The sequence below is a fragment of the Chaetura pelagica genome, unplaced genomic scaffold (genome assembly GCF_000747805.2).
Source record: "Chaetura pelagica isolate M959 unplaced genomic scaffold, ChaPel_1.0 scaffold117, whole genome shotgun sequence".
NCBI lineage: Eukaryota > Metazoa > Chordata > Aves > Apodiformes > Apodidae > Chaetura > Chaetura pelagica.
In genome coordinates this window covers 5,462,212-5,488,890 of record NW_009954185.1, presented here as the reverse complement: position 1 = coordinate 5,488,890, position 26,679 = coordinate 5,462,212, and the positions used below count along the sequence as shown (strand labels likewise).

General features: G+C 38.9%; 1 protein-coding gene across 1 annotated transcript in view; it reads right to left on the bottom strand.

Moving 5' to 3' along the window:
• ABCC9 (ATP-binding cassette, sub-family C (CFTR/MRP), member 9) overlaps window positions 1–26,679 on the bottom strand; it is a 73,709-nt gene that overhangs the window by 37,185 nt on the left and 9,845 nt on the right. The window contains exons 3-16 of the mRNA XM_010002956.1: window positions 24,079–24,220; window positions 23,586–23,707; window positions 22,231–22,397; window positions 21,309–21,551; window positions 16,007–16,201; window positions 13,170–13,334; window positions 11,461–11,616; window positions 9,356–9,490; window positions 7,928–8,090; window positions 7,270–7,310; window positions 6,233–6,375; window positions 2,863–2,971; window positions 1,340–1,450; window positions 338–410 (exon numbers count right to left, since the gene is read on the bottom strand). Of these exons, the coding sequence (XP_010001258.1) occupies window positions 338–410; window positions 1,340–1,450; window positions 2,863–2,971; window positions 6,233–6,375; window positions 7,270–7,310; window positions 7,928–8,090; window positions 9,356–9,490; window positions 11,461–11,616; window positions 13,170–13,334; window positions 16,007–16,201; window positions 21,309–21,551; window positions 22,231–22,397; window positions 23,586–23,707; window positions 24,079–24,220 (1,965 nt within the window). The remainder of the gene's footprint in view (window positions 1–337; window positions 411–1,339; window positions 1,451–2,862; window positions 2,972–6,232; window positions 6,376–7,269; window positions 7,311–7,927; window positions 8,091–9,355; window positions 9,491–11,460; window positions 11,617–13,169; window positions 13,335–16,006; window positions 16,202–21,308; window positions 21,552–22,230; window positions 22,398–23,585; window positions 23,708–24,078; window positions 24,221–26,679) is intronic.

The window sequence follows — 26,679 nt, the reverse complement described above, 5'->3', positions numbered from 1 at the left end:
CTTTTTTTTTTTTATATGTTACAATAAGAATTAAATTTTTTTCAAACATCTTTTTCGTATTTATACTTACTCTTGACTTTGTTCCTGCTGTTATAAAAACTACATAAATTATATAGGTATACAAAACCATGTAATTTTTGGGGTTTATTTATAGTGCTTTAGGCTAATGATATAGCTATATGATCAATAAAGCTTATGACCTTGTATACATTTTAACATTCCTTTTTTCTTATAAAAATTTAAATGTGTAGTTTTGTATTTCTCACAAAATCAAGAAATTGAATTATTAGTCATTTGGTATTACACATTTAATGGTTAAGGTGTGCATTTATCTTACCTGTTGGGATTCTGATGTTTATGTTGGACAATGTAGCTAAACCGCTTCCCCATGAAAAGTATCCATTGATCACCTATGAAACAATTACCACATGTCAGATATATATAAATACATGAGGGGAAAAAATAGAATGTCTGTTTTTTATTCAAAATATATTACTGATATAAATCCATGATTAATAGACATGGTGAGGTATGCTCCTACACACACACACACACAAAAGGCAAGTTAGAGTAGTAAAGATTGTCAAAATCAGAAAAAGTTTGTGAATAAGAAAAGTTACATATCTGTATAGAAATGCAATAAAGGGATGATCTTGAGCTGAACCCTGCTAAACACTTAAATTCTGTCAAGTATAAGATTAAAGACTAAGAAGAATGATTACAAGATCTCACATGTGACAATCTGAATACCATAGCTTATCAAGGAAAGAATCATCCTGTATTTGGTGAATGGATTCCCAAAGTACAAATTGAATATTCACAGGGTTTATACTGGACATTAGAAAAATGTTCCCCAGTGCATGCTAGTCTTTTTGTACTTCCTTTGGAATTGACAGGGCCATGAAACATGCTTTGCACAGAGCACAAGGACATATATGGGGAAAACTGACCAACATGACTAAAATAATTTTGTAATAAATGATGTAATAATAATAGAAAAAATATTCAGAAGTTTTCATCGTGGTTCTAAGAGTGAAGAGAAATGCATGAAGGGGAAGTCTGAAACACCTCTATTAATTTCTGCATATCAAATTATCTAGTTTTTGTTTCTTTAGACTCATGGTGCCCCTGTCTCCTGGGAAGACAGAGAATCACTATAAAGAGCTGGTCTGCAACAAATTGTTCTCACTTTGTTTGACTAAAGCACTAATTTATTTAAGGGCTTGTTCTTATAATGGACAATTTGCCTTTGGAAGAACAGCAGAGACTGGGGACTATTGGGCACTGTTGCAGGAGGACCTGCTCCTCTTGAAGAATGATAAGAATGTTTTCAAACCACCTTGATTGCAACATCATCTATCTCCACAGGACGTGTTTGCTTCCTTGTTGGCTGCTCGTAGCTTTCAAGCTGGTACCTCAAGGGCTGCTTTCTGTTGATGGCCTTGGTATGCTATGTAAGGAAATAAAGAAAGGGAAAAAGTTTGAACTCTCAAGAAGACAGTATTTGATTCCTTATAAAACAGACAATCCCTTCCCTTTCTTAGTACTCTAAGTCACAAGAAGTAACTAGTGCTTTCCAACATGTGATATTGAAGACACACTACTGTGATGCATGTATTTTAATATTTCATGCACCCTTAACTGAAACACAGGGATTGTCTTCTGATTTTGGTTTCCCATGCGTAAAAATAATTTCTAATTTCAGCTCTGTCAACATCCTCAAACCACTAGGTAAGTCTGCCCTACCTGAAGTAGCTCCAAACGAAGCTGTGTCATTGGAAGTGCAATGACATGCAGAGTTACTGGTTTGGTTCTTGGAAGCAGAATAGCTGCAGGAGTGAGAAGCATATCCAAGTAGCTTGTGCAGAATTACTCACTAATGCGTAACAGTGAATGTAGAGCTGGCTCGTTCAGAGCTACCTGTGGTATTTTTAATTACCACTGAGTACCACTGGTTTGGAATGAATCAATATAATCTTAGTGATTCCTTACAGCTGGTTTGTCTAAAGTGAATGATCTAACTGTTACAGATACTGAATTTATTTTTCCCTTTCCCAGTCCTCTAGACTTTGTTTCTCTCTGTAGGGCTGAGCAAAAACAGACAAGAGAAGCTAAATATATGCTGAAACCATTACTTTTTTTGTTTCCTTTGTTATAGCCATTAAGACTGAAAAACAAGGGAAATGCTGATTCGGGTTGGCAAACTAATTTAATTCAGTTCAAATAAAGCTTATTTTGACCTAATTCTTCTCTTCTGTTGCTGTTGTTTATTTTCAATCACATTTCAAATGATATAAACAGACTCAAACAGTGGAAATATCTATCCTTCTTCTTTTCCCAAATCATCTCCCTTGGGTTTTTTTGCCCTCAAATTTTACTCAGATTCACTATATGTTTAGCACTCCAGAAAGAGCATTTTTAAAATTAATTTCTATTTCACAAAGTTTGGTGTTGGTTTTCCTGCACCCAATTCTGAATTTCCCACAGAAGAAATCAGTCCTATCTAAAGATGCCCAACATAGGATGGGTAGTACTGACAATATACAGTACAAACCCCAGAACCACAGGAAATTAACCTAGATAATTTATAAAAAATGAAAAGGCTGAATTTGAACCCTATGTAAATGAGCTGGTGTGTTACAAGACTTATTACTACTGGCACTTCAGCAATGCTTAAATATGTTTGAGGATCTTTCATGTTGTAGAAACACAGAGATCCCAATATAGAAAAGGCAAAACTGGTCCATGTTAGAATCAGGTTAGAAGCTAAAACTCGCAAACCCTATCAGCTACTCCACTGGCCTTGTTCAGGGCTATATGGCCTCTCTGCTTTGAAATTCAGTGTCATAAAACAGAACTTACAAGTCCTGTGTGCTTCTTACAGGATTCATAAGCTAGAGAGCTGTCCCCACCTCTCCAGCTGTCATCTCCAATCTCATCACTCAGGAGAAACTCATTCAGCTTCTGCACACTTGAAAGAAAACAGGACAGTGAGTTAATAGACCCACATTTCCATGAGTATCTTTCCATTTGTATTCAGTCCAGCCAGTACCATGTATCTGATGTGTTCCAAAAGGAGTTCATGGGACACTTTTGGTTTCCTATTGGACTGTCTGCCACCCTGTTGTCAAGTGAAAATATATTTATGTGGAAGACATTTGTGTGGAAGGACAGGTGAAAATAATTACTGTACTGGTAGCTGGGGACAAGAGGAGGTCCAGTCATGTGAGTGCCACTAGAGCCCTGTGGGAATGATTTCTGCCTTGGCAGGCCCATCTCTTCTGTGCCTTTCCCATGCCTACACACAGTCAGGATGCATGTATGAATCATTCAACCACCTACATCCTCTGAAAATGCCAATGCACTAGGTGCATCCTGAACACAGTTTTTGCATGCACTCCATGCAAGCAGGACTGATTACTGCACAAGTCAGCACAGCCATGGCCAGCCTTGGAGAAAGACTGTAAGAACTCTCTTTGCTTCCTTTTTAAAACTGTCCCCTGAGAAATAGTGTACAGGTTCAATTCGTTCTTCATCACAGAAAGATCTGATCCTCTTTCTGTCACACTTCCTTTCAGAGTGCCAGAAGCACCAGGCTCTTTTTTCTTTCTGGGAAAGAGATGAACAAAAGCACCCACTGGTCACGGTGAAGCTATGTCACTTTGCAAAAACTGTGCATTGAGTCAGAGACTGAGAAAACAGAAGGGCATGCAACTTCAGATCAGTGATTTTAACGTTAATCTGCAAATGCGAAAATAGTCCTGTTTCAAGGCCTGCCTGGGTGTTTCATATTAAAACATCAATACGTGTTGAAGACACAGATACACTGGTTAGCAAGGAAGCATTGCTATTGTCATTATCTACTCTTCCTAGTACACCTGTTCCTACTTCCGCATTTTGAAAGGAAAATTTACATGTCTAACTCCCATGCAGAATTGCAGTCTTGCATAAGTGCATCAAGCAAGAATGTATCTTCTTGTAGAAGGTAAAAGACCTCATTCTGATGATCTGCCTAAGAAGACATCAACTATTACTTTGCAGCGAGATCCCACCTGGGGCACTCAGTTCCGGGGCCCTCAACAAAACAAGGGAATGGAGCTTTTGGAATGAGTCCAGAGGAGGGTCACAGAGGGCTGGAGCACCTCTCCTATGGAGATGGGTTGTTCAGACTGGAGAAAAGAAGTTTCTGGGGAGACCTCATAGCAGCCTTCCTGTACCTTCTGGGGACCTACAGGAAAGCTGGGGAGGGACTTGTTACAAGTACTGATAGAATGAGAAGGAATGGTTTTAAGCTGAAACAGGGTAGATTTGGATTAGATATTAGGAAGAAATTCTTTACTGTAAGCATGATGAGACACTGGAACAGGTTGCCTAGGGAAGTTGTGGTTGCACCCTCCCTGGAAGTTTTTTAAGTTGAATGGGACTTTGAGCAACCTGGTCTAGTGAAAGGCATCTGTGCCCATGCAGGGGGGCTGGAACTTGATGATCTTAAAGGTCCTTTCCAACACAAACCTTTCTCTGATTCTATGATTTGAAAGAGGGCAGGCACCCTCAAAAGCTTTACAAAAAATTGAGGTTCTGACCACAATATATAAGCATTTAATTATAACACAAATGAGCACATACTTGTATACATGTATTTAACTGATGATAGAGCCATGGAGTGGCCAAGCATGCATTCTTTATTCTTCACTTTGGCTCATGATGTTTGTAGGAGAAAGATGTTAGGAAACAAGTTTGCCAAAGGGTAAAGATTGTTTGGGCAAATACAGTCTTTAAATAATACCTGGCCAGCAGTGCTAAGGATAATGTACACACCATTTTGATACTAGGGCTAGGCTAAACATAGTGCAGAGATGTTGAAGCTGGGATGATTTATAAAGGAGACTTGAGATTTTCCACTAGTCAAAAATTTCAACATAGGGAAAATCTCTCATGCAGCCCTGCTGCTGCTTTGATAAAAAAAACCCCTTTTTTTTCCTTTTCTTTTTTTTTTTTTTTTTTTTTTTTTTTAAACTGGGTGTGGTACTGGCAAATGGCAGCTGTGGAGCCTAAAGTCACCATGACTGGTGTTTGGTACGACCGGTACCACCAAAAAGAGGCAGCTGCAGCAGCAACACAATACCTTGCCAATATGCCAAAGTCTTAGCCAGAAGGAAACTATGTTTCTGGGTAGGAAGGTTAGTTTGGTCTTCACCTCCTTCCAGTGCTTGGTATCTGACATGTTACTTCCAGTCAGGTGACAGTTTGTGCCTCCTGGGACATCTTGGCATGTGTATGTCTACATAACTGCTCCATAACCACAACTCTTTCCATGGAGTCCAGGGCATTGACACAACAGCCAAGAGTCTGAAATTTGACTTACTACTAACCAGCTCTCTTGAGATTAAGTGCTCTCTAGCCCAGCATGAAGGACGTTATTCTGTTGGGCTATCTGCATAAGTAAATGCCTGGAACATGTACCTTTCAGATGAAGAAACACATTTTATGAGTTCCTTTTTTCTTATAAATCTTTTTCACTTCATGCCAACTTCCTTGCTGTCCTCCCATGCAGATCCCTAAACCTCACAGACTGAACTCCCGCATGTCTGCCTTGCCACGCTTTCCCTCCTGCCTCTCTTTGATGCCATTCAAGGGAACAGCATTTCTTCTGTAAGGTAAGTCCTTCCAGGCTCAGTTTTCCTTGGGTAAGTAGTACTCCTTCAGGGCCCAACGTTCCTGCAACCACTCTTTTTGCTAAGAGAGTCCATGCTAGTGATAGACAATTTGAGGCAGGACAACACCAAATTCTCACTTAAAGCACAATGCACCCTCTGTGGGTGCAGAGTTAAGCCAGTTGCCAGCAGCAAGGCCAGCCTTGCAAGGCAGCTTCAGGCCAGTCTCTCATTTCCCTCTGTGTTGACAAGAGTCCAGAAAAGTGCTAGGTGAGAGTGTTGGCGGATGGCCACACTGTGAGAAGAGGAGCATATTCCAAGGAAGGACAACGCTGACTCTGGACTGCCAAACTTAGTGAAATGATAACAAGAATGGAACATTTCTTTGTCCCTGTATCATCCAGTAAAAAGAAATTTTTACTCTGATTATTCAGGTTACACCTTCACATTTGTGAAACATCTGAGTCCCACCTCTTAATTCTCTTCCACGTGAGCAGTTAGAAACAATCTTTTTCTTCAGCACTGTCCCTGTCGTATTACTGAATGTAGGTGTTCAAGAAACTAGAAGGGCCTCTTACCTTATGATAGCCTTGACTGCAAAACGAACCACAGTGGAGAGCAGGAACAGTGGTGTAACCAGGATATGAAACAAGGACAGGGATGCAAAGGCCTGGGCGGGTTGCAGTGGCTTGTCATTGGTGTATGTGTAAGTCACAAAAGTCTGTCACATCAGGAAAAGAGAATGTCAGGATCAGGACTCTTGAAAAAGATGGAAAAGGGCAGCAAACAAACAATTTTGCACAACTAAGGCAAACAACTATATACCTCAATTTATTGACAATCTCAGTAAGCTCAAGAGAAAGGTGAAAAGGATTTTTAAAACTTGCCAGTAATTTCAAGAGATGTACACATTTAAAAAAGAAAGCAATGTCTTCGTAAAATCAAAGCATTTCTTTTTGTCAAGTTTTGTAACTGACTTCAGGGTTTAGACAAAACACACAACCCAGAATAAAGTCAGTAAGAATATAATACGTTTTATGGGTTTTTTCCACAGATGCAAAACTATGGTCATATTTCATCAAATTCTGGAACATGCTGTCAGCATACACTGAGTAATTCCCTCAGAATTTGGGCTATGAACACTCCTTACTGATTGACATGCCATAGTTCCTCTAGTGCATTAGGCTGAGATTTAAACCTGTCTGAGGACAAGCAGAATTTATTTGTCCTTAAACTGCAGAATGCCCTTCCTTTGAAAAAAAAATGATTTTCACTTCTGGATAATAGAAAAGCAAAGCCATCCCAAACCCCTTCAAAATGACCACTTCTCAAAATGGGTCTTCTCTCAAGTTGCAGTGAGATTTTTTTCTTTATTTTTTATAGTAAAAACTTATATTCCTTTTTGTTTTTACCAATCCACACCACAGCTGGTGAAATAGCATCTCTGGAAATGGGCACTTCCAGTGTCATGCTATCCTACAGTTAACAGAGGCACATTAACCCATCTGCTGGTTCTATAAGGATTATATCCAACAATAACAATAGTGTCCTTTCTTTCTTCTCCTCTCTTTTTCTCTCCCTTTTTGTAAGGAAAAGTGAAAAAAACATATCTTACTGCAAGCACAGCTGCTATTGGTATGGCTGCATTCATAAAAACTGTGAAAGAGAAATAAAATAGGCATCAAGTTATATGGAATAAGAAAATACACTTTCACAATTAGTTGTATGGCACTAGAATAACCAAGTTATTTCCAATTCAAATAACTAAAATTGCTCTTCAGGAAGACATTTCATTCCATGACAGTGAGTGATCTTAAACCCATAAATATGTAAGCCAAGAAATTATCTCATCTGTATACTTTAGTGAACGGGGATAAAAAGTTTTATGTGCAGAATTATTATGCAACAAAACTAAAATATTACCCTCTCAGCTCTTCTACATAACAGAAAATACAGGTTCTTACAGGCACTAATTTATCTTTGCTGTCATCAGAGCTGCTATTATAAAGTCTCCTTATTATAAAGCAACTCATAACTGTAAGGTCACAATGAAAGTGACAGAAAACATTATAAAAAAATCAACAAGATACGTTCTGTATTTTAAAGTTTCTGTGTTATATATTTGTCATGCCTTTTTATTTTAAACACATTCCACACATACACACACAAAAGGTGTCATGAGCACAGCTGTATTTCACTTTAGTTGAAGTCAGGAGGAATGTTGAGATGAAGAACAGGATCCATTTCCAAGTACTAAAAACATTGTTACTTACTTGAAAGAGATGTATGAAGTGCAAAGGTTTTGAGACTGGTGAGTTCCTTCATTCTTGTTTCTTCCACACTAGTACAAAATATGTGCTCCCAGGCATACAGCTTTAACAACTTAATGCCTTTTAGTATCTCATTTGTTTTCTTTAATCTCTCAGTAGAATAGTCCTTAATTTCAAAAGAAAACAAGGATAAGAAATTGATAATGCTTTGTAATTTTAATGAGAATGCTCTTTTCCCTTCACTTCTGTTGTAAAATTAATTACAGATTTCTAATTGTGGGGTTTTTTGTGATTTTGTGCAGGCTTTCAGTTGCCATACTGAGTAAAACAATACAAAATTCCACATTGTTTGGAGATATTAAAGTGCTTATAATCATGAGGGGAAATTAAGTGACCCTGTTCTAAAAAAAAAATTAAAAAAATCAAAATATCCAAATCCTTTAGATAGAGTGTGAAACTCAGGGAGATGAATTAGCAGATCAAAGGTGTCCACAACAGTGGACAGAAGGCTACCTGTAGTTGTTGATGAAAGATTCATCCTGGGATTCATACAGACCAGTGGTGAAAATAAGTGAGGTGTTTACTGATATATTTAGCTAATTGTCTCTCACCAGAAAACAGTAAGTTACATCCAAAAGATGTAAGTCAGAGGAACTCAGTAAAGAGCAAAAAGCAAGATTCAGACTGTTTCTGAAACTATGTGAAGATAAATACTCTGGTGGTATAAATTGGTGCAACTCAACAGGATTGAAGTGTGTTGAAGAATAGATTAATGTATATATAACTTGCTTATTGAATATTGAGATAACAAGGTTCTTTAAATATTGAACAACTCAAACATCAAAGGTTGATTTTAAACGTTCAAGGATCACAAGAATAAAGTTAAAAATTAGACAAAGTATCAGAAAACATTTCTAATTGCTGAACTACATTAGGCAGCAAAATAAATTTACAGCCCTGAAGAATGTACAATAGGTATTAATCCAGCCAATGCCAGCTCATTTTTATAGAATGACAAAGACTAGCCTGAGGGCATAAATTCTCTAGCCATTTCAGAGAGGGACTGTACACATTCTTTCATACTGTCCTATCAGTAATTTGTGCTGCTTCCTAACATCCCATGAAATACATCACCTGAATGTAGGAATAACACCCTTTCATGGAACTGAATACAGATGAAATTGTGCTAGTTGAGGGGAAATACATTCTGCAGAGACATCATGTCAAGGCCCACATACTTTTTTTGGATTCTTGACCAACAGATGTTAGGAAGGGATATCAAGCCACAGAAAGGCAGGAACGATGGAATTAAGGGATGGCTTGGCCAAAATTCCACAGTGAATGTTCACTAACACCAAGAACAGAATCCAGAACCCCTCGTTCCCTGTGCTCATTTCTGGATCACAAATGTCACTGAAATAATTTACTTACAAGTGTGCTCTTCTGAGCCTCAGCCAACTTTGTAGCTATGAAGTACTGTATTGGAGCTAGCAGGACAATGACAGCAGCACCAACCAAAGCACTCACTCCAAGCAAATTATAGAGTAGGATCACACCCATTATTATCTATAAAGAAAAAAGCAACATAGAAGAAAAAGTAGATTCCAATATGCCAAAATAATAGCAAGAAAATGGTATTTGTTCTTCTAATAAGCAGTTAAATGGTTCATAGGAATCAGCTGAGCCTATACCTCAGGAGGTCATGTTTGGAAAGTGTGGGAAATTAACCCAAAGGCCTTTAATTTTGACACTGGCTGCACAGTTTGTGTTACTGCCTGGTAGTCCTAATTCCAGATGGGGCTTCCACAGAACTAAAGGAGCACTAAAATGATGGTGCTTGTCCCAAGGAATTTTACAGAAACCATGGCCTCCATTCTTTTTTACACTAGAGCTTCTTACATCACTCTTGAAAAATTCAAAGGTCTTAGGACTATCATGAATCAAAGTTGCAATCTGTTGTAATGTCTTCTTGCAACTGCAGACAGGGGCACATCTAAGAAAGGCACTGAAGCATGAAGCAAAACAAAAACCTGGGCTCGTGCATCAAAACCATGTAGCTCTGTAGGAAAATACCAAAATGCTAACCTAGCCCTACAAAGAGTTTGGGAACATCTCCCACAGAGTTTTACCTTAAAATGCCTCTGATACAACTACTGTAATTCTGGTTCCCTAGTTAATACCAGCTCTAATACATAACATTTTTTATTACAAGCTTCACTTTCTGGTACAAAGATGTCCTCAGTGACAAGACGGCATGAAGAACTTGTTCCCTAATTCGTATATTTCTTATCTCTTAAACAAGTCAGTTCTGTCTTTAAATCTGCCTCCTTATTATACAATACCAGAAATAACCATCAGTGGAGCTCAACATTTTGAAAGTATTATTTAGATTCTCAGGCTTCTGAAATGTAAATTAGCATGTCTAGATGCTATTTTCTTAGCAGAATAATACAAAGTTAGCACTTTGTACTCGGTGTAAGATGAAGCCCTTATTGGTGGTCTGATTCTGCAGTCAATTTTTGTTCTTGGCAGCAGGCCATAATTGGTGGATACACAATGTATTTTTTAAGATTCACCCCAATCTTCAGCAAGGTATGACTATATTGGTATGACTGTATTCTCCAGAAATTATTTTATGACTCTCTAAATGCCACTCAAACCTAAAACAGACACATTACCCAAATATTTGATTCCATTAGGAGTAGTAATATCGGTTACTGTTATAATAGATTACTGATATAATTCCAGGATTTTCAGAAAAACAGATCTTCTCTAAGAGTGGCTTTTATCCCTTTTTAAACTTGTTTCATGTCGGCACAATCACATACAGGTAAGGATCGTGCCAATTCCACCTGAAGTTAGAATTTTGGAGGTGCCACAGGAGTCTAAGCTTCATCGAAAATCAGTGTGGCTCAGGTCATGAAGTCATTTAGCACTTCTGAAGATTTCTTTCAGGCTAATAGCTTTCACCTTTTCTTCCTACAGGTTTGCCCACAGATCCTTCCCAGCCTTGTTGAGAACCAAAGGTTTACAGTAACTAAACTTGCTTCTATGAAAGCTCTTCTGAGCGTTCTGTGCAGCACAGTATTGGTGCTGCTGTCAGTAAGTAGGATTCAACTGTTTTTTGCTCCTGCCACAAAATGTAGTTACAAGTGGACACTGCAAATGCACTACTTGGCACTGGTCAGACACCTGTGGTGCTGTTGTGTGCCAGAAGTAAAAATAATTACTCATGTCAGCAGCAGAAGAAATAGGAGCAGTGAAAGGATGACAGGTCATCATTCTTAAAGCCACAGCCCATATCCATGACATGGAAATCCTACTCAAAAAATTCCTCACTCTTTACTGGCCCCCAGAGAGACAGCCTCCCAGCTCTTGGAGGAGATGGTGGGCCATGTTTCTGCTTGCTAGTCCTCCTGGCAAATGAGCGTGAAGTCCGGGTTCCCCTCTAGATTTTGTAGTAGTCTTACAGACATACAGTCTTCTCAAGCAGGTTGGAGGATCTCTGAAATTAGGCCCCTACTTTGATGCTCTACCTGAACAGGCATTGCCCACAGATTGGGGCACAGGAACAAGAACCACATTAATTGATTTGTTTCTATGGCAACCAAGTTATTGATTTGTCCCAGCGTCATCTCTCCCATGGACAAGTTGGATGTAGAAAGCCTCAGGATCTTATTATATATCATTGCCTGTGGAAAAGGAATAAAATAGAACATATGAAAATGATACAATTATAAAACAACAGTAGCAGCAGGACGTTTCAAACTGCAGTATCAATCTTTACCTAAGACAGCCCTTCTCCCAGTCTCTCACCTGAGACAGAGAGAGAGATGGAGACAGAGTGAGAGAAAGCACAAGAGAGAGAACTGACTTTTAAAAACTCCCATTCCTCTTAAAAGGTTTGTTGCTTAACGCAGACCTAAAATAGAACACAATGACAACAAAACATCAAAATTTAGGAGACTAGGCAAAGATCTTTTTTAACAAACATTTGGTGTGCCTGCTTTTCTATTACACTGTCAAAGAAATCCTTCTTTGTAATAGAATAGTTAAAGTCAAGCTATGAAGTTTAGATAAGGGTGGGTATGTATTCCCTTGTGTTTCTCCCCTTTACCTGGCCATCTATTTCCATAACGCTTGTAGGAGCTTAACAGAATTTAAAATTAATCAGGGCATATATCTACCAGTATTTTAAAGACAAATATTGTAAGCCTAGTCTGCAGCTATGACCAAACATAAAAGAGTGCAGCTTCAAGGAATTTTCTAAAATAATTTGAGCTGTGTCCTGTTTTGTCCACGAGCAAGGTAGTTCCTGTAGAATGAATTAGAAACGCCTACAAACTGTGGTGAATTACATCAGCTGCATCTAGAGTCCCCATTTTAGCAAGAAGGAGTTGCAAAAGGACAAGGAAATAATCAGGTACTCTTTCTTCAAGTCTGTACCATCTCTCCTGGGAGAAGGCAGGAAATATTAGAAACATCTACATCTATCACACCGCGCACAAAAACCACAAGCTTCCATGCTGAGATGATATTCTATGGTTAGTTACACCTGGCAAAACATCTGTTCCAGCCTCTGTTTTGTACATAGTGCTACAGTTGCCTGTGGAATTTGGTCTGTGAAGATCCCTGCTACAACCCACCCGTGTTCTGAGCAGGAGCTGCTGGCTCCAGTTCATAAACACAACTTTCACAAAGGGTTAATGGATACTGGTTATAGAGACACAGTTTTGGAGGCGAATCACTCCCATCCCACAGGACTCTATGCAAAAGGGCATAAATATTCAGAATGATCACTCGTGATACATGGGCAATGCTCCTGTAAAACAGCTCAGCCAAAGATACTCTGCAGATGAATCTGTTTACAGTCAGCAGAAGTAACCTCATAAGCAGATGAACAAAGAAGATACAGAGCCAAAACAACACTGCTTATCTTCATATACCTAACATCATCTACAAAGGTATGTTATTATACCCACAGAGTGAGTGTTAAACTTCCAGATGTTAGTACAATGGCTTTAGATTTTAGCAAAAGTCATTGCTGCAATCAGTTAGACTGTGCCACTGATACTACTTTTTCCAGTGTTCTGTATAAAAATACAGTGTATCTCTTCTCTCAAACACCTGTTAATTGAGTCTTCAGATAAAGAGCAAGCCAAATGAAAGTATGAAGCCAGAGCTATTACTGGTTATTAATAGTTATTACTACTTCTTGGCAGAACATGGGAACATCTTTGCTCACCAGTAAAGCACCTCGTAGGTTGATGCCAGTTTCTGTAGTCACATAGTAGGATGCCTGCAGGAATGTCCTCTGCAAGATAAGGGCCAGGAAGAGAAGAACTGCCAAAACATAAACATTCCTGAGGAATTCCTCTGAGGAAAGATACAAATTTGATGGATCCTTCACCTGAAAAGAAAGCAAAAAATTATTAAGGTGGCATAGGAAGGATTGCATATTCTTGACACACTGGAAACAAGGAAATTCAGTCACTGCATTAGAATTAAAAATATTGATTATACTATGGGAAAGTTATGACAACTAGATTTCTCACTGCCCTATGTATCAAAATGATTCAGATACAAATTAAATACTCTGATCATGTTTCACCTTAACTTCTACCAGTTCTAAAATGTTTAAAAGTTCTAAAATGTTCTGTTTAAAGTTCTAAAATGTTCTAAAATTGTTTTTAGCAGAAAAGGGACAATGAGATCACCATGTCTGCCTTATCTGTAGTTTCTCCATCAAACTCTGATGATATATAAGATAGAAAATAAAGCTTATTCCACCTGCACCACAAAGAAGCTGCAAGGCAATGCTTTTTATTATATGGGATTAGTTACTTATGTTGTATATGCATATTATGCAAACAGTTCCTTCCAGAAATATAATCTCTAACACCTATGAATTCTGAGTAAAATAAGAATCTATATGCCATTATTCCCCACAAAATGAGATTTAAATGCCTCCACAGGAGAAAAAATAAATCATGTTTAAATAACTTTATTTTCATTTTCTAGTTTTGATGTTCACTGTGCTGCTCTGCTTCAGGCCAGAAAAGGAACAAATATACCAAAATATTGCAAGGAAGGCTGTTCCTTTGGTATTTCCGACCCAGCTGGAAGCAGGATGTACTGAAATTCTTAAAAAAAAAAAAAAAAAAAAAAGCCTGTTCTTCTGAAATACTCTGCCTGATTCTGTGACGAAAGGTTGTGAATACTGAAAAGTACCCATGTACCTACCCTCTTGAAGATTCCTTCTTCATTCTGGATTATTGTCACCTGCCACGAGACTGCAGGCGGGAGAGGGGTGCTCTGAGCTCTCCAGGCTCACCTCACTGCAGTGACCCCAACCTCTCCACAGCACACACTCCTCTCTCTGCCACTAGCAGATGGCACCCAAAAGGTGCACCTAACAGTGTTTTCAAAAGGTCCAGTGCCTGTAACACAACTAAATCCCACTGACAGAAGAGGTTAAGTCACTCAACCAGGCCAAGACTCTTTGAAACAAGTGTTGCTTAAGTGCACAGTTGGTCAGATAAATACATTTGAAAACTTTTTAAAGTTCTGCTGCAGCTAATGTCCCCAAGTTTCCACAGTGGAGATGTCAATAATTAAAAAAAAACATTTGTAGAGGCCTTTATCAATATACATAGAGTTCCCAGGAATTAAGGTGGAACAAGCACAAAATTCAATTAATTCACATTAACTGAAACTAGATAGATTTTAAAGGAGAGACACATAATAACAAGAACAACCAAGAGAAAATTTATCAAAATCCATAAATGAAATGAAAACGTATTCTGAAATGTATCCAAGAGAAATAGTGACTGTCACCAAGCCAGACTCCTGGAGTGGTTTCAAGTTCTTCTGTGATTTTAATCTTCCCTTCAGCCAGTGCTGATTAAAACTTAAAAAAGCCCATAACTAAAACCACTACACTGAAGAGTACAAAAGATAAAGGAATCAGACAAAGTGCAGATCCCTAAATCTGAGATCCAGAAATTAAAATTTTCAAGGTAAAATACCTCGTTTCATAACATGCCAAAAAAACCTACCCATTTTTGAGGCAAAGTAAGTACTTTGCCTTTTAACTCTATGTCTCAAGCCCAACACGTGGAAGTTCAAGGACGATAAAGAGCTTTAGTTGATAAGCTGCACATTTAAAGTCTCATTCTTTAGTGCAATGGGTGAATAAGAGTCTAAAGCCAATTTTAGGCCATCAGTCAAGAAAACAAATGTCAGGAGTGAGCAGCCAAGGATAAGATGTTTGGATAGTGTTGACAGTCAAATGCTTTATCTCGAGGGAAAAATGTTATTCCATTACACACCTATCTGCTCATTCAACTACCAAACACACACTGCATAAAGTGTGTGGAGATGTTTCTGTATCACAAGACAGACATAGGAAAGTTTCTTCATCATGTCTTCTCTGCTGCCAGCTAGTAAAATACGTTCACCTGTCTCTTTTCATCAGTTACTAATAAATTATTTTTCTTACGATAGAAAATGTCCTGTATCATGCTGTAAACTAGCATCTTTTGCGCATCTTTAGCATCATGAATGATGTTGAATAAATTGGATGCTTTCCAAATTCTTTTATGTGTCAGTGCATCACAGCAACAAGCAGCATAATCAGTCACAAACAGGGAGTGACTACAGATTCCAGAGACCTTAAACCTGTCTACAAACTACAAATGGACAGATGGACAGAAATTAAGCAAAATCCCCAGGCTCATCCTGGCTGGATGAATAACTCAGGCATCACCAGCGCGTCTCCTGTCTGAAACGAGAAGGCCCAGTTGAAGAGGAGCCAAAAAGCTGTTCCTTCTCTCCAGAACTGCAGGGATGACTCCACCAAGAGGCAGACAGCTGGGCAACCTGTGTCAACATACCTGTGTTGCATTCATACCAAAGACTTCCATTATGCAGGTTTATAACTGGATTGTCTCCCACCAAAAAAAACTGCTACATTTGTTTGAAAGAAAAAACGAAATAATAGTTATCGTAGCCATACAGAAGCATGTAGTGTGAGGAATTAAATACCTGATCTAGAGCCAATACAAAAAAATGGCAGGTTACCTTTTCTGTTGTATTGGTATTATTGGTTGTATTCTGGAAGCCCTGGACAATGCCAGAAATGCATAATGGCCCAGCAAAGCCCAGCAAGTCAGCCAAGTAACGGAACGTGCTGCTGAGCAGAATCGGTCGTCCAAAAGCACTGTACATGGCTAACCATATGGAGGGACTCCGGTTGGGCTGGTCTGCCACCTTTTTCTGGAAAAAAAGAGAAACAGGTATCAATGCAGGTATCAATGTTTTGCTTCCATCTGGAGGCCCAGCTGGTTCCTGAAGGGTGTTTTGGAGAAGGTGAGGAAGCAAACACGCTGTAGATATCAACAGATTTCAGATACGCTTCAGAGCAAATTCAAATTCTGCCTCCTCTTGGTAGCCGTGGTTCCTTACCTCTAAATCCTACCACTTTTCTGAACCTGTGAACACAGGAATGCAAATACAGATAAATCCTACTGGCATGCAGCTATTGCTTCTTGTCACATGTGTGGTCAGGAAAAAGTTTGACCTTTCAAGCCCTTGCTCATATGGGAAAACTTGACTTTCACAGTACTTGAGAAAAATATTGAAGGAAAAACACAAGCAGACACCTACAAGTATGTAGTTTAATTTAATTTATCTGGATCTTTCTAGATTTCAGTTCTGTGGATCTATGCAGCATCACAACTTTTGCTCTAGAACACCAGTATCTAGTCAGAGGTTTCCTGATGTCCTTTCAATCTAAAGAAGAATGAGTTTCACTGAACAGATCCTTGGCCTGCAGAGTGCTTCCCTGTGCTTCAGGCAGCAGCTTTTGACACTTTAAAAGACCATCTGTCATTTTTCAAGTAGCACAGATGCCTACAAGTTGTAACCCAAGCCAGACCCTCTTGAGTGTTCACAGAGACATTTTAAGAATAGCCTATAACAACAACCCCCTGCTCCAGCAAATCAACCAAAGAAAAGCAACTATGCCTGTACCCTGCCTGGCTGCCTCATGTCTTTTTTCTCTTTTCTCTGTTTTTTCTCTTATGCACTTCAACAGTGGGACAGAATATGTGCATGGTGCCAGAAATGGACAAGTGTACAGGAGGGGCATATAGTTGCTTTTCTGGCTTCTAGAAATTAGGCCAGCTGGTCATACCCAATGCCAGGAAGCTTAGTGCAGAGAAATAAGCAGCATGGGGACAAATTAGAGCTAACATTTCAGAAAGTGGTAAGAATGAAACTGTTTCTTCTGATGAGGGAAATAGTACAAGGGACTCACGTGTGTTTCCCAGAGAAAAGGCTCAATTTGTTGCCTAATGGGTTTTGAACTAAACTGCACTACAGAGTCTACTGTCATTGCCCTCAAATAATCTAATTTATTAGAAAAACACAACTACTGTCTTCTGGAAAATATTTCACACTCAATTCTGCATTCAATTAATAATAAATTTGGTAAATGGCAATGGTAAAGCCTTATTTCTTTAATAAGATTTTACTGCTTCAACAGCCATTTTCACTACTATTACTATTCACGGAACTGTCATCAGCACATGAAACCTATTTACTTTTCACTGGAAAAAATACTAATCAAATTAAATGATCTAATAATCTATATTGCTGAACACTGTTGTTCCTTCCTTTTTAATCAGAACTCTAAATTAGCTGAAATATCTAATGGGGAGGGGGGATAAAGAAGATTAGATTTTCCTTCTAATCTTAAACTCTTTTCCAGAATGGTTCTTGAGGCCCAGTGTCAGGGGCTTGCAGTACAGTATGTTGTATGTGCCAATCCTATGCTTTATTCAGGTGTTGAAGGATGATCTGTCAATCACCACTCACTATAACTCTCTGACAACTACTGACAGGTTTCAGACAATTCCCAACTGAAAGTTTGGCCAATGTCATAAGAAATAAATAAAACGCTTTGGGTTTCCTGTGTCAGAAAAACATTATTACTATGCTGATTTTTTTTCTACAGTTTCCCAGTCCCTTTAAGCTTCTGTGGCTTGAGAAGCCACCTGAAGCCAAGAACTTCTACTGGGCACTGGAGGCTGGAAGGACATACGTTCCTTTTGGAAGGTGAGAAAAAGAGTCTTAAAACCTAATGTTAAAAAGTATTCAGTTACAGAATAGGAGGGGAACAGTACTAAACACAGGGAAAACTGCAGCAGCACAAACATGAGCTTAAGCAGTTTACACAACTATGCATCTCAGTGCCTTGTTTAAATTTACAAGGATTATTGGTGTTGGTAGGGTTGGTGGCATTTGTTATTGTGTGAATTGCCAAGGTGGACCACTAGTCTCACCTGTGCCATTTGCTTAGGTTTTCCTTTTCTTTGTCACCTCCCTTCTATATCACTGTAATTTTCTTTACCTTGGACATTCAATGGTTGAAGTAAGGTTAGTGAGAGAGCAGATGCTGGTAAATCAAGCCACCTGTAAGGTAAGCCTCAGTCATATAGAAATTTGACTGTTCCCTTAGTGCTGTAGCTGACAGTGTCAGCCTGGTGCTGAAGGGCAATACCCTGTCCCATGATTTCTAGCTATCTAACACTTCATTTCTTCCTCTTTTTGCCATAACTGGTAAGATCCATAGTGGCACATGAATAGCAGGTGTACGAAATTCTCTTGGTCCTTGACTTTAAAAATTGTATTTTCTATTACACCATCTGAAACGTAAAACTTTCTACTGACTGCCAGAGCAAATTACATAGGATTTTGGTTGATGGGGCAAAACAAATGTAATATCAATGAGCTAAATCTATTTTGGGATATGTGATGTATGACGCCTTTGTATGTGATTTGAAGCATCTAAACCACTTGTAAATGAAAGCAAAACATATCCAAGCAACATCAGAAACAGGATCAAATTTCTTTAGGGGGATTATGTGTCAAGTACTACTATATAGTTAAATATGGATTTCAGGAGTTGTCCAGCAGTGTCAAAGAATACAAGAAAATGCTCCATTCAGTGTTCACAGACTTCATGGTTACTCAAGCAGCAATATTCTATTTTAGCAGAATATAGCAGCCATGAAAAGTTAATCTCAGAACCTCTAATTTACACTCCTGTGTGCTTGGACACAGGTTTTGGAAAACAACAAATCTGAGAAAACATCATCAAAATTTAACCTGACTCGTTTCCCTCATGGTATTTTTGGTAAAGAACCTCAGCTGGTTCCAATTTTCATTGCATGCAGAAGAGAGACCATGTCCTGTAAGCCATCTCAAAGGCACTTTACAATACAGAATATTCATGGCCATGTTCAGCATCTTTCATCAAGGCATGATAAGAAGGGTTCAGAAAGGAACAGAAGCCTTCTTTCTCCAGAGCCATGGAACACAGCTGAGCTCAGCTACCTCCAGGCACAGGCAGGGGTAACCTCACTAAGTACTGAGGATGCTGGGGGGCTCCCCTCACCAGCTGCAGAAGATTAGTGAAAAAGCACTCTGGCAGCAGAGACAGTGACATATCATCTCTTTCAGACTGCAGACCACACTTCAACCTGAAGAATTTTCCTAATTCTGTGGCTGAATTTTCTGACCAGCCATGGACAAACTAACACATTTCTCCATGGGAGTAAATTGCAGTGAATTTCACTCCCTGGATCTTTGTATTGGTTTTAGCTCTTTGGTTTACTTTCTCTATGAAGTATCAGTTTACTTTAGGGTTGCAGTCTGTTTCTGAATATTAACACAAATGTTCTAGAGGCTGTGGTAATCTCAAGACTTTAAACAACTAGAGAAAGCAAACAATCTGATGTAAGCCAGGTTTATAAATGTAGGCACATGTAACTGGCTACATTTACGCAAGTCTTCATACGTGGATGGCACACACTGGGGGAAGATACACACTGAATGTTTGCATTCATGCATATGAGCAATAGCAGCCTTAACTTGCCTTTTGGCATCTGAACTGCATATTTGTGCAGGCACACACAGTATTTGCTGATGTAAATGAGCTACAGACCAATGCTTGCACCCAGACACCCTGTCCTTAAGAATGGCAGAAAGACTCAGACCCTTGGGGGCATGTAAGTGCCTGAGACTCTTTGGTTTCTTTAAGGCATTTAGACACCAAACACTTCTATTAAGGAGCTGGCCTAAGGGTGCACTTCTTTGCTGTGAAAACCTCAGTCCCAATGGCTCACTAGCCTTCTACTTCAAGTAGGGGAGTCTTGGACTCAAGTACTAGAAGCATTGACTACAAAAGGAAAGAGAAGCAACCTAAATCTATTAAAATAGAATCAATTGTATGGATGATGGTTTCATTTGAGAGGGCACAGAGAGGAGTCTGCTGCTCCATGAGTTGCTGGGAGTAGAGAGCTGCTTCTCCCAGCTTCCCCTTGTGTTGCAGTTCTAAACCACGCACTGGTTGGAAACATGTTTATCTGGTGTATGCAGGAAAGGGATTTAGATGCTTTTGTACAATGCACTACACTTTCCAAAGTGGCCACCAAATGCCTGTATTCCCTCTCTTTATCCTTGAGGATTGATAAGTATATACAAATCAAGGAGGCAGGCTCTCAAACCCTTTCCCTTTCCCTTTCCCTTTCCCTTTCCCTTTCCCTTTCCCTTTCCCTTTCCCTTTCCCTTTCCCTTGCCTTGCCTTGCCTTGCCTTGCCTTCCTCCCTTCCTTCCTTCCTTCCTCTCTTCCTCTCTTCCTCTCTTTCTTTCTCTCTTTCTTGCGGGGGAGGGGAGGCATGGGGGAGGAGGATGGGGACAGAAATCAACAGCTTTAAGCACAAATAAAATGCTACAGTTTTGCCTACATGCATCCTCAAGTTACTCTGGAAACTCCCAGTCTATCTAGTGAGTTTGCCCAACCATGATTTTTGTAGTGGATGTGGCTGGGATGGAGTTAATTTTCTTCATAGCTTCCTGTATGGTGCTGTATTTTGGATTGGTGACTAAAAGCTGTTGAGACACCAGTGTTTTGGATACTCTTGATGTGTGTTTTTGGCTATTTCTCTTTCTGGATAAAAAAATTGAAGATGAATGTTTCCAGCTGCAACTCTGGACAGAATGTCTTCTAATTTAAGATACTGTCACAAGTAGCTAAGATTTAAGCAAAGCTTTCCCTTTTAAAATGAAATCTAACAAGTGGTCAGCCTGTTAAGGTTTTAGTTTCCAGTTGCTCTCAATCTGGCTACTCTCCCCTGTTGTAAATTCACTTAAAACCAAACAGTAACCATTGGATTGGAACTTCCTAAGCCAAGATTCACCTTGGAACAAACAGTCCTAAGATAAAAATTCCTTAAACTAGGATTTCACAGAAGCACAAAAAATTTCTATACACTATACTTTCTACGGCCAAACAGTGACATGAACATCTTTGGTTTACCTTTTGTTCCTCGTATGCTTCTTTGAGACAAACATAATTTGTCAGTGCTCTCATTGCAATTGGAAGTTTTCCGATTGCCTTCAGGTCCACAGGTTTCTTGTGAGCAGATATAATAAGAGTATTCATCCACCAGTAAGTCGCCTTTGAGAGCAAATTGACAAATGGCTGAAGAAACCTCACCCCCAGGTCCTGTAGATCTTCTGGTGGCTTTACTTTCTGAGGGTTCATGAAAAAGACATACCTCTGGAGAAGAGAAAATGGACAGCATGTGTTCAGGAATTATCTTATTAGTGGCAATTTCTAGTAAAAATCATGTCTATTATGCATACAGTATCAATTTTGCATTTAAATGTAATTTTGCATTCTATTTAAACATAAATTTGCATGTAAATAGGATCATTTCCATTTTGACATCATAACTGGCAAAAAATTGAGCAATACGGGATGTTGACACAGCTCTGTAGCCTACCAGTACCACCTATCTCTATCTAAACAACAACAAAGAATTCTTGGGATGTAGCTATATTTAAAATTATCATGGGTAAGAACATACGCTAACTTACACATTCACTACATATATAGTTTATCTGCATTAACATAGTATTTAATGTACAGATTACACACACATATAGCCTTAGATGCACAAACGTGTGTGTATCTATCTATGCAAACGTGTATGCACTCTATGTGTACACATACACATGGGTACACATATGTACTAAGTCCAGGGGACAAATCAAGGACATACAATTAAAACAGGAGACAAGACCCATTCACTTCTATAGAATTAACCAGACACTTGCATCTAAGCTAAACCTAGGCCTAAACTATATACAAGCCAGAGTTACTGGGACTAAAAACCCATCTTCATCCCCGAGGTGCTACTGGTGTATTTTTTGATCCTGATAAAGACACCACGTACCCTAACTCGAATGACATTGATCTCCACAGCCATCAGCAGCCCATAGAGGATGACCATAATGCCCGTGATGCAGAAACGCAGCTGAGAAAAAGGCACACCATCCTGGCAGTATCTGACAAGCTTGATGGTTTTGGTGACAAAGGCCATTATCCAGTAAAGAAAGAGAGCTGTAAAACAGGTGCATATGCAAAATAAAAATAAATAAATAAACAAATAAATACATAATTGTTAAAAATTTAGCTCGAGGAGTGCTGCAGGTGTTATAGCTCTTTCAGAAACAAACAAACAAATAAATAAATAAATCATTGATTAAAATTTAGCTCCAGGAGTGCTGCAGGTGTTATAGCTCTTTCAAACAGACAGATTCCATGGCTTAATTCAATGCAAGCGTGGTGATCCTTCTTATCACCAACCTGGAGTCTGGCACAGTGGGATGTCAGCCCAAGTCAAGAACTCAGGTTTCACAGATTTGCTTTGCACTTTCTTTTCTCAGGCACTACTTTCTTTCCTGGGCCATCACATTTCAAAGAGATCCACAATGGCAGGTCTTTGCACAATTACAAAAGTCCATTTAAGATAATCTGAAGGGGAATTTTGTTATCAAAATGAAGAAAAAGTCACTTAACTTGATCAATATCATATTGCCTCCTTGAAGAAGCAGAGTGCATTGCAGATAAGCTCATTTTGAAAAAGAGCTAATACAATTTAATCATATCGTGCACCCTGGTTTGTACCTGTCAGTAGCTAGTGAAGGATGTTGGGTTATAGGTAATTTGGACCATGTACTTCTATGAAACATTATCCTGCAAAATCTAGTCACATTCTTTTGACCATCTCCTGGCTGAGACAGATATCAAAAACACCAGGTAGCAGTTTCTCACAGGTAAACCTTCTCCCCCCACACCTTTGGAAAAAGTGAGAAGTAGCATTCCTCATTCGACTGGGTAATCTCAGAATCAACTGCAATGGATGCTGAAAAAACAACAGCCATCTGCACAGGATGGTGTGTGATCAGATTACTATTAAAAGTGGCCTTTTAAAATAGCCCTTCTGAACAAAGACAAGTTTTGCCTCAAAATAATGAGCAGCTTTTAAAAAATACCTAAAAGCTCATGGTATTAATACAGCAGGCACACTATGCTTTTCCTTTTGTGATAATGTTTAAAAATAGTTTTCAGTGTGTACCTTATGAAAGGTACAATAACTCCTATAATAATACTAGTTTAAAGAACAGAGAATTATTCCTTTCTCTTTTAATATTATCATGCATTTCACCATCCTCTTCAATCTAAACAAGTTGACTTTAGGTACAATACTGTTTGCTAAGAGTACATAAATACCAGATTTAGCCTTACCCAACAGTAACTTTGGAAAGTTTGATGTTTCAATGTTATGGTAATAGACTATGGATACAGTGGCAGCCACAAATCCCATTATAGCTGGTAGAAAGAGATGCAGATGGCGAGATTTCATTTGTCTGAAAAGAAATAAGGTTTAAATTAGTGAATTTGGTGTCTTTTTTCACCATAGCTATACAACTAGGTGTTCTGCTCATCTATTTAAGAGGACAAATACGACTTGCCTAGAGACAAAAATATTTTTTTCATGTGAATGTTTTAACCCCTAATAATTAATATTTACTTGCCATTATAGCTTGAAAGAATAACAATATGTTAAGAGCAGTTGTTTCATCTTCATCCCATTAAAATCTGGACAGTTCATGAAATGATGCCACAACTTTTTTGGGGAAAAAACTCCAATTGCCTTACTAGCCACGCCCATCATACATTATCAGGATACATTACTGAATACAATCAGCTTGACTATCCACCAAACATTGTCACTTACGTATCGGAAACTATACCCTCTGCTATTTCACACACATGTACAAAGAGGAGGGTGAATGTCAGGATCCACCGCAGGTTGTGCCCCGGGAAGTGCAGCCAGGTGTTGTGATGGATCTGAACTTTGGAGCTTTGGCTTCCCCAGCCTGAGAAATAAGAGTAAGGAAAGAGGAAGATTATCATGCAGCCAGCAAGTGAGTCATCTGGTTATCAATTCTAATCTACAGATTATACTTAATAATATGTATCCAACACCAAGAAACCTGCAAGACTATGGGGGGTGTTGTTACCAATAAGATAACCCAGGACTGTCTGAGCTGCCGTGTAGCCCCTCATAATTTGGATCTGACCCTGTGGACAGCGGGACAACAGACTTCCCAAAGAGAAGAGGTCCCTCGATAACAGCAAAGATGAGAAAACCAAAAGAAACATCTGAAAGTCTCACCCTCACACAACAGGGACTGGCAGATCTTAAGTGACAGTGTCTATCCCAGTCACAAGCAAGACTGAACAAAGTTTCCAACTGATGTAAAAGTTTCATTCTCCAAGGAAACCTCAAAGAGAAGTGTTTACTTTAACACCATTTATTCTCTCTGTCTCAGGCCAGTAGGGAGCGCTATCTCAGGGGATGCTAAACAGCCATTTCCTGGTCTCTATTCCTCAGGCACAGCCCAGCCTCCCTGCCCTGTGCATTCCTGGCACATTAAAACTCCCAGCACGGCACAGAACTCAACCAATTCCATCAACAAGTTCATCGGGCAGCCTGCTTCTGTGTCCTCACCTCAGACGGCACCTATCCCTTTCAGGCAAGATCCTCTCTGAAGCCCACAATCTGGCAAGAATCAGGACACCAAGGACCTAATGGATGTGACAGTGCTGGGGGGAGCTGAGGATTGATTAGAGGTCAGCATCTCATGAGGTAAGTCTTGTCATGCACATGGCTTTGTCCTCTGTCCTGACTCCGTCAGCCCACATGGCTGCACACAGCCCTGTACTGTAGTTCAGCTCCTCACAGACTTCCCAAAGCCCACTGAGAATCCCATGAACAGTACATTTTGGGGAGTAAAGAAAGAAAACAAAAGCAAACAAACAAAAAAACCCAAAGAAGTTTAACTAGGGCAGTGAGCATTGCATCTGTTTATTTCAGTAGCTGCAGAACCAAGTTTAAAATCCAGGATCTGCTTTTGATACTGAAGGATGCAGCAACTCATTGTGCCTAGAGGCTCAACAGGTGACTCAGAAACACATCAAACAGCCCAGGTTTATTCTGTCTTGGGAACTCTCAGGATTTCACAATTTCATTCTTGTTTAATATGCCAAGTATGGCAGAAACAATATGTTCTCTCTTCTCCATATCTATCTCTGTAGCGCTTTCTGTTTCCTGGCATTTTCCTAATCAAATGTGGCTTTCTTTGACCCTGCTGTCTTTGTCTCTCCCAAGGTGTTTTTCATTTTTATCTTTGCCAATACATCTGCACAAACATGGTCAATCATCAACTTTCTGTTTTGGAGCCAGTCAATACTGTGGACTCCAATTGACTTTTAATGCTTGGCTCAACAACTATTTGTCCTTATAATCAAGGTACAAAATAGAAAACAAAGAATTACATGCATGTATTCATAACATACAATTTAAACTATTATGTTTTTTCCTAACATTATTAGAAAATAAAGGGAATTTTCAGTTCCTGCAATACTTTTTCAAAATTAATTGGCTAATACCTGTGAAAATCTTAAAGCAGACTGCTACCACTTGAAGCATAACACAGAATGTTGTTGTAAAAGATTATTTCTGCCCTCAGACCTTTTGTTGAGTTTCCATCAAACACTTCTCTAGAAAGCCCTGTAGTTCAAGGATGACTTATATCTCATCTCAAAGAAAGATCCAGCACTGGTGTAAAGATCCAGTACTGCTGAAGAAAGTCCTCCATAACCTTTGGGTTTGTTTTTTTTTAAGCTACTCTTCTCTGACAACTGATTTATTTTACCCTTGTTTTATTTAATAATTTTTTAGTCACTGAATCTTGTTATCTTTTTGATTGTTAGGTCCTGAGTGTCCTATCCCATGGGTTCCAGTAGCCTATTATTATTCAATCACTTCAGTCTCTTTTTGTATAATGGAAGTCCTTAAGTGTCTAGTTTGAATATAGCCCCAAGTTCAAATCCTTCTCATGGAAGAAATGTATTATCACGTGTATATACGACACCAGGAAGCTAACAAGGATTTCTCATGCAGTTGTCAGGAGAATATTTATTCTTCTTAATGCTTATTACCTTTTGATGGTTACTAAAATATCTTTATCTCCTACAAACAGTTAGAATGTCACTGCTTGACAGCTCTGAAAAAGTATTATATTTTATTTATTTAATGACTGCATATAACTGGGGTAAAGAGACAACTGTAGAGAAAATCTTTAGAGTACTAGTTTGCATATTTTTTTTTACAAGAATATGTAAGTTAGAGACACTCCACTGTCTCAATTCATCAAAAGAGATTGATAATTTCTTATTTTCATTCCTGTGGAAAAAGATTAACTTCTTTGCTCTACTTCTGTTTACAAATGTTGCCAAATTAAGGAATTATTCCATTTTAAAAGTTCCCTAC